Source organism: Filicampus tigris, chromosome 13 (genome assembly GCF_054856515.1).
Source record: "Filicampus tigris isolate MCC_2025a chromosome 13, RoL_Ftig_1.0, whole genome shotgun sequence".
Taxonomy (NCBI): Eukaryota; Metazoa; Chordata; class Actinopteri; order Syngnathiformes; family Syngnathidae; genus Filicampus; species Filicampus tigris.
The window spans coordinates 23418593-23427475 of NC_141229.1; the positions used below are offsets into that span (position 1 = coordinate 23418593).

Sequence of the window (8883 nt, forward strand, 5' to 3'; positions counted from 1 at the left end):
AAAATTCATTCTAAACACTTTTGTTTCAAATTTTTGCCATTGAGTGAGAACGAAGAGCAAGTGAGCTACCTACGTGACAGCATAGAGTTATTCATGGGGCGAGCTTCTTCTACCCACCGTGTGCTAAATTATAAGGTTTTCACAAACACCACCTTGATAAAAGTTCAATGCAGCTATTGGTCACTAAGTCTGCATAATGTGCAACATGTCAAGTAATAAATATTACTCAATTTTACGAATACAAAGGGCTAATAGAGTAAACAAACTCACCACGGGACCACCAGTTGCGTTTGGAGACAGTGAGACTCTTCTTCCGTGTCGGGAGTCACTTGACCAGCGGAGCTAAACCCGATTAGTTGGACGTTGGATGACTGGACAAGGTGATCGGTTGCTCCTCCTCAAATACCCGGATTGTTAAATACCCGGATTGTGTAACTGAATTTTTTGCAGGTGAATTTTTTGCAGTTTAATTTTTTTTTGCAGTTTAATTTTTTTAGCAGGTGTTTTTTTTTTTGCAGGCATATTTTTTGCAGCTGAATTTTTGCAGGCGAATTTTTTTTTATATGTGTAATTTCAGTGCTGAAAAAATTCAGTTAGGAATTTTGATGGTAAAAAAATTCAGTGTTAGAAATTAAAATTCAAACTCCGATGGCACAAATTTACTTCAATACCCAATATCCATCAGTGACCCCAGTGTAGTGGTACACACGCCTGACTTGTGTGCGGGCAGCGTTCCCGCTCAGTGACGGTGTCTGTGGGTGTACCCTGTGACTGGCTGGCGACTAGTTCGGGGTGTAGTCCGCCTTTCCCCCGTTGTCAGATGGGTTGGCTCCAGCACCTCCCCCGCGAGCGGTTTGTTAGATGACACATGACCCAGTAGCCCCACAATACACGTCAGAGGGACACAAGGGCTCTCCGCTCTCTTCCTCGCGCATCCGCACAACACATCCACACGGCACGCACAAGCTGTCAAAATACATCATGTTTACTTTTTTTTTTAAAGCTGATTTTCCATCACGTGACAGCAGCCATTCGAAAATAATGTGTAAGATTATATACAGATATGTACGGGCAAATTACAAACTTCTGTAAGATTCAGTACACCCCGGGTTTTTTACAGGTATGTAAGGATAAAATGCAGATGTTAAAATAAAAACATATTTTGGTTTTAAAATGAGATTTTGTTAAAAAAAAAAAGATTTAAAAAAAATCAGGAACTGAAAATCAAATTGAATCGGGGCTTGAGTGAATCGTTACATCCCTAAAGTTGATATTACCGACACAATCTAATTACATTCTGTGATTTTCCCATCTTATTTCATAAAAACAAAAATACGTAACATTTATTTTAAAAATGATTTAAATGTTATTAAGACAACATAATACCCTCATGAGGATAAGCGGATTGGATAATGGATGGATGGATATTACCTGAATGGATGGATATATATCTCACTAGTTATTTTTAATTTTATTTTGTAAATATTAATTTAGCCTAGTCAGACTGTTCACAGTCCAATTTCCAATAGTACACTGAGGACTGTCTATGGTCCTTCAACAATAAATGTCATGTCTCACAGCTAGGAAAGAAAACGTTTAAGGTTAAATGAATTAAGCAATCATCAAGTCAGAAGAGTTTCGATTAGCGAGAGTGTGAATCAAAAGATGCGAGAGAGCCGATCGAGTCCGCCGGAGTTCCACCGAAAGACCAGTCCCCACATTTATTTTTCCCTGGAAGTTTTCCTCACGCGTCCATGAGATGCGCAACGAGTGCGAATCAAGTCATACATATAAATTGCAAAAGTTAATCTTCAAAATTCTGTTGACCGCAAGGAGTGCCGATTTGAATGCCTCTCGTTTCGGTAAGCCTGCACTTTGCACTCAAGCAGTTGACATGAAATCAGCTATAGTCGTGCTATGGCCTAAGAATAAGTCATGTTTTAAAAAAGAAGACTTAATTCAGGCTCAATATCTAAATTCTGCGTAAACTCGTTATTTTTTGTTTGTTTTATTCTATTTATTGAAAGAGGAAATACGTAAATGTAATAAACTTTTTTTACTCGACCCAATTTACTCGTATGCAATTCATAATCTCTTTGCAGTACTTACATATCTATGTCAAATTAAATGTGTGTTTATTGTGATGAACTTTGGTTTAATAACGGATTGGTGAAAGGCACATGCGTTTTTCTGGAAAAAGGTTAGACGTGTTCATTGAAAATGTGCTTTATTATAATTGTATTCTGCTTAAAATGAAGCAGTTTAGGCATATTCTGTGATTTTTTTATGTTGTGTTAAGTTATTTTCACATTTACACCTACGATCGCAGAGACGGCTTCCCACGTATGTTAATGTTTCCCTTTTACAAGAATGCTTTACCAAATTCAGGAAATTTGTCTATAAAACTAAGTGAATTACATCCGCATTATGATAATTCAATTCTTTATTATAAAATGTGTTCCGGTATACCTGTTTTTATCGACGCGTGATTAAATCATTTAATCTGTAGCTTTCTGACATGCGGTGAGTGACAGGCAGTAAAAGAGGATTGAAGAATTGTGCAGAGGCCATCGGTCCACTAAAACATTTCCAAACATCAACATCGCAATTACGCTCTTAAATTCGGAATATTTGGATACCTTTTCAAACAAATCAATTACAATATTAGTCCTTTTCGAAGCAATAATGTATTTCCTTGTGTAATATTTGTACGTTTAATCGAATAAAAATATATGCACAATTTTCAGTTCGTTACATCGTGTTACAAATAGCTCATATATTTTTGTAGTTTGTTTGTTATAAATGATTCAAGCAAATTGGTCATATTTAAATACTTTTTTCTGAATGGAAACCAACTAAATTAACCAGCGCACTCTTCTTTTACTGCGAACTGTAACTCTAAACACTGATTTTGATCATCATCATCATCATAATAGAGAAAATGTTCGACGTAGCTTATCACTTGTAGAATGGACGTGCTTGTTGTTGTTCTAAGTTATTGTTGTTGTGGGGGCACGCGATCGCATCATTTTGGAATCCAAGCCCCCCAGCTCCTCTTGATGGTCGCGGGTGAGCTCGAGCATATTCCGCAGCTTGCTTTCGTTGAGGGGTGGCCATGTAGCCACAGAGTACAAAAGCAACCATTCACACTCACATTCACACCCATGGCCAGTCTTTAGTTAATTGAACTTTTATGATGTTTTCGGAATTGGGGAGGAAGCATTGAGCACGGAACCCACGAACTGCTCATCCCGATATCAACCACTCTGTAAACCCAAACATTATACATTTAAGAGATTACATAGTTCTAATAAATCTTGCATAAATATTTGACAGCACCATTTTAAATATCCCGAAGATGGTGACTACACCAAGTGAGATTGACTTTAATCCTCACTAAATATATTAAGATGAAAATGTTAAACTTCTGGTTTAACTTGTTTTAAAATTCTAAATTAAAAAGAAATTCATTAATAAATCAGTCAATTAGTGTCCATAAATTAAATCAGTCGTTTTCAAATTAAATCAGTTGTGTTTTATTATTTAATCGTAACTCTAATAAGTATGGATTGGTAATTTTAAAAATTGTATTATTGTAATTTTTGTTATTGTAGTTGTACAAGATGAAATGGATAATATCATATTCCGACTCTGTATTGCAAAGCTGTTCGCTGCGTTTTCTGCTCAGACTCCACAGACAAATTCCATTCACGGCATGCTGGGCGAAAATCAACACGTTTGTAATTGACGCAGAATATCCGAGTTACGACATGAATATCAAGTTGCCACATGTAGCACTGTGACATAAACTCAAGTGTCACGCACGGCACTGGGCACTGCGTCTCTTGATCCTCTGAACATTCCAAATTAAATTAGATATAAATAGAAGACAAGGCATAACACAAGTGGGCTATGTACATCTGTGCAACATCCACCACCATGCTGATCCAAGCAAACGTGCGCGTGCTTTGATCGTTTCAGCTCAGTCTGAGTCCACTTCAGTTTTTCTCTCTTGGGTTTTCTCCGCGGATGTTTTTTTTGTTTTGTTCCATTTGGGAGTGTTCTCTGATTCCTCCGATGATGACCTTTTCTGTCTCCTCCATTTGGCCCTTCTGTTTTTGAACCAAACCTAGTGAGAAAGCACAACTTTAATACTTATCTTTCATCATTTGTATTACTGATGGACTATACATTTTTGTTGTTTTGTGGTATACAACAAACCATATCATTCTAATGAGAATATTAGCAATATGTGGAAAGTGATCTCAATTACTAAGTTAATACTTTGTTTATAAAACAAAACAACAGTAATAGACGAATTATAATTCATTTTAGAGGTAAAAACTACGCAGATCAATTTTACTCGGTAGCCTATTTAACGAAACTGAACTTAAACTTTATTTTTGATGAAGTCGTCACATAAAAGAAGGCAATTTTTTTCTTTTTTGGGGGGGGGGCAAAAAAAGGAAATGTTTGAAACACATACCATACATTCTAATGTTTTTAATTAAGGTACATTTTAATAAATCCTTACTTTGATAAACGCACGGTCACACAAACATTACAGGGGAAGTCACCCCAAAAATGTTCTTGAAAGAATATGTTATATGCAGGCTCACTATAGTCCAAACATGGCATTCTGCTGAATATTGTGTTTGAGGGATATGAGTTAAGCAGTAAAATCTAACCATGTTTAACCATCTCAGGGGGGCGGCCATTGTGCTACTTGCTGTCAACTGAAAATGACATCACAGTTGTGCAGGGCTCAGCTAACGACCAGTCATGGCTCAACTTTAGAAAATAGGCGAGACGTGATTGGTCTTTACCCTTGATATAGTTAAAAAAGGGTGGATTTTACTTCATAACTCTTATTCCACAATAAGTTACTGTTACCAATCAACTCTTATTGGTGATGTCAGAATTAACAAAATGACAACCCCCCCCAAAGAGAGATGGCTAAATATGGGTGGATTTTGCTGCTTCACTCTTATTCCACAAACACGATATTAATCAGAATGCGTTTAGACTAGTGAAGGCAAATAAGATATTATTGCAAATTCCCCTTTTAGAGAGCATTCAAAGCGACAAACAAACTTTTCCATTCGCACATTATACGGTGTATAGATGCAGATTGCAATGTGCGTGCACGAGTACAATACAACTACACGTAAAGAAAAACATGTGATTTTTCTGACCTCGACCTTCTCCTCCCGGAGGTGAACTTTGCGAGCAAGTTGTTCCCGGGTGCCGACGTCGGGGTACTTGGTCTCTTGGAAGAGGCCCTCCAGAGCCTCCAGCTGCTCGTCGGTGAAGATGGTTCGATGCCGTCGCTTCCTGCGGCAGTGCAACTGGTTGAGGAGTTGCAGCTCACTCCGAGAAAAGTTGCCCATATTCACATAGGACATGATGTGGTGCGGCACTGGGGAGACCAACACCGATGCCGAACTGTCATAGGCTGCAGGAGGGACACACATCAAAATGATAAAAGACACTCTTGTAATATGCCGAAGGCTGACCGACTGTGCTTATACCACCATATCAAGACGATGTAAATATTACCATTTTATGATCGACATAAAGCCTAGCCTAGACAAACACTGGAATGCACATAGAATGCACAATTAACACATTGTATATAATGTTGTGGAAATATGAACATTACATTCTAATTTTTGCACAAAGCAGTTCTAAGCAATTTCCACGAATATTGGAAATCTTGACAATCCAAGAGTTAGTGCTGCGCCAGCCAGAACAATTAGACTGGGTTGGGTTGGTGCCTGGTTCAAGGACATTTGCCACCATGCAGTCTCAGCTTTCCGTCTACATTTCCGTCAATAAAAGGGTTTCATAATTTTGGGGCCAAATGGCTAATCCCTAAAAACTCTTCATTTTTTCATTGATCCTTTCATATATTGTAAACTTCAATGCCATGGGATTTTAAACGCCCACATTTTATGTAAGTACAATGAAAATATGGAATGTTAAATATACTCCATTTTATTTCATCAAGTGGTTGCACACAATAAAATCATATGAATCCAGATTTTTTTTCAAGATGACTATATGTCTACTTTAAAAATCTATCTGGATCCAGATGATTTTATTTTGTGCAACTTGACAAAATAAAATGGGGTAAATTTAACAATATTTTTTTTCTGTGTACAAAATCCATTTCGACAGGTCCGGTTTCAATAGAACATTTTTCAAGCAGTCACCAAAAAACGATAGGGGGACGTGCGGAAAAATAGCTCCGACTGAAAAAAATGTTGTGAAGCATTTGTCAAGTTGCACGAAATCAAGTCATTTAAATCCAGACGTATTTTTAAACGTCAAAAATGCATCTGAATCCAGATGATTTGACACTTGACGAAATAGAATTGAGTAAATTCAACCGCCATTTTTTTCAGTGTACTATTTATACACTCTGAAGTATCGACGACGTTACATTTTCTGCCATCCAAACAATAGTCATAAAACGTCTTTCACTTTTTCGAGGTGCGAGTGTCCTACCTGGCGTGATGCAGGGGCACTGCTGCGGGCTGAAGCTATTCACCGCACCACAACACGGCACTCCTCCGGTGCCTTGGACGTGGAGCTGCCCATAGTAATAGCCGTTGTAGCCCACCCTGGTTCCGTTCATAGACTGAACTCCGGGGCCTGTGGGGCCGCACGTGGCGCCGTACAATCCGTTATAGTCTGAATAAAGAGAGTCAGTGAGCCCCCCCGGCAGCACAACTGGGCCGCTGCTGTGCAGCAGCAGTGGCTCCTTGTAGCTCGGCCGTCCGGACAGGATACTGTCGATGCTGAACATCCCGGCGGGCATCCCTCTGGCGCAGTGGCTGCTGAATTTACGGTCGACTACGACAAAGGGAAATCAAAGAAACAACTAGGAAACAACGGAACTAAAACTGCGCCATGGTGACTCTGTAAGGAACTTTTCCCCCTTGCATTCAGGAGGCGCAGACTGTTGCTTTGAATGGGGCCATCTGTGAGAAAGGCAGACTTTATACTGGCGTGACGTCACGAATTAGCGACGAGATAAGCACAGCGTTTTGTGGTGTGAACCGCCTGTGTATTGAGAATTAATTGAATTAAGGTTATCCGCGTGGTTTGTAGACTTTTGAAAACAGTTTGCTGAGTCAGAGCGCAATTGTAAAAATTATAAAGTAACCCGATTACTTTCTTCTGGAAGACAACATTTGATGGATTTAAGATACATTTAACACTTCTGTATGTATTTATTGGAATTTATGACATTTAATATTTCAGTGGGTTTTTATTTAAATAAGTCAAAATAACGTTGTAGTTAATAGACAGTATGTAAGTAGCAGCATTTGACAACATCTGGGTCAACGCGTGTTTATAAAAACTCATTTCGCTATTATAAAACTCGACCAATTCGGGAGGGGGAATTTGTACGCTGAAGTTACTGTTCCTGGTCAAGCTCGAGTATACAGTAGCCTTAATATGTGAGTTGCATATTATATTTCGATGCCAAGAATTCCAAAGTGATAGAATTCTAACAATTAAGCAACCCCGCAGCTCCAAGCTAACCTAACCTATTTGCTTCTCTTCATGATCATCTCTTCATGATCATCTTTTGCCCATGTTAAACATGAGCATTATACCAAAGGTTCATCTCATTATCCTCCCTCCTCTCCCCTCTCTGCAGGGAGCATATCAGAACATTTCCTTCTAACGGCAGCTCATCTATGCAAGTCAACAACGCAGAACAGTTCCCCCTGACTGTGCCAAGATAACGGCCCAGTATCGCCTCTATTCAGGTGGAAAAACGATATCTTATTTACCCCAATCATTGACTGAGTGGTGCTTGTGTGCGCGCACATGTGTGTGTGAGTGCGTGCAAGGGTGCGCAGGAAGGTGGTTTCTCAGTTCTATTCTTAATGATCAATAACTGATTGACGATATACGGGGTCTTAACACACTGCAGGCTGGCAGACAAATTGAAGATGAAGTGTTGTTTCCTGAATTGGGATGTTTCCTTAATTGTGGTGTTGGTCAAACCGTTGGTCATCACATAATCAAAGATCTGTCTCACAATATGGTTCAAACTGCTTCAACAGAAATCTGAAAAGGTGCATGTTTCCAAACAAGTAAAATGTAAATTTTCTGCAATCATTCATTTGCAAATAAGGGTCTACATCCTTTCTGAATTTGTAAACACAACAATGCAATGGATATACATTGTAGGCCTTCAGGTAGGATGTTGCCTAACAATGCATTGCCACTTGCAATGATGTCCTTGTAATATCAGGGAGAAAAGCATTTAGCCTCTCGCGCTGAACACACATGACTTTTTTGTTGGTAATGTAATCTTATGAATTTTTAAATCCTAATGATTGTATGTAATTTTTCCCACCATGCCGACATGTAAATGCAGTATGCATTATCACACATTTTCTCTTTTATTTTATCATTTATCTAATAACCAAAATGATTTATAATCTTGCTTCAAGCGGACGTCAACCCAAACATATTTTTTCCAAGAATATGTTCCCAGCAGGCCCACTAGTTCAAACTCGGCATTCTGATTAATTTTGCGTTATGTGAAATATAAGTTAAGAAGCAAAATGCACTCGATTTTAGCCATCTCTGGGGGCGGCCATTTTGTCTTCTGTCGACTGAAAATGACATCACAACTGCTCACAACGACCAATCACGACTCATATTCGGAGAACAAGTCAGCCGTGATTGGTCATTGTGAGCAGTTGCGATGTCATTTTAAGTCGACAAAAGACAAAATGGCCACTCCAAGAGATGGCTAAAATCGAGTGCATTTTGCTGCTTAACTTATATTCCACAAAGGAAAAATTAATCAGAATGCCGTGTTTCAACTAGTGGGCCTGCTGGGAACATATTCTT

At 38.8% G+C, this 8883-nt stretch overlaps 1 protein-coding gene across 1 annotated transcript; it reads right to left on the reverse strand.

Moving 5' to 3' along the window:
* Window positions 1-3512: 3512 nt before the first annotated feature.
* gsc (goosecoid) lies at window positions 3513-7065 on the reverse strand. The gene is made up of 3 exons (XM_086049646.1): window positions 6511-7065; window positions 5196-5455; window positions 3513-4129 (listed from the first exon to the last, which is right to left on the reverse strand). The coding sequence occupies exons 1-3, from the start codon at window positions 6821-6823 to the stop codon at window positions 3983-3985; spliced, it is 720 nt and encodes a 239-aa protein (XP_085905772.1). The 5' UTR covers window positions 6824-7065; the 3' UTR covers window positions 3513-3982.
* Between the last annotated feature and the right edge of the window lie 1818 nt (window positions 7066-8883).

Coding starts and splice junctions, on each gene's coding strand:
- gsc (XM_086049646.1), bottom strand. CDS start 6,823: ATGCCCGCCGGGATGTTCAGCATCGACAGTATCCTGTCCGGACGGCCG. Junction 5,456..6,510: donor GTGCCCCTGCATCACGCCAG/GTAGGACACTCG, acceptor TCCCTCCTGCAG/CCTATGACAGTTCGGCATCG. Junction 4,130..5,195: donor TCCGGGAGGAGAAGGTCGAG/GTCAGAAAAATC, acceptor CTTTCTCACTAG/GTTTGGTTCAAAAACAGAAG.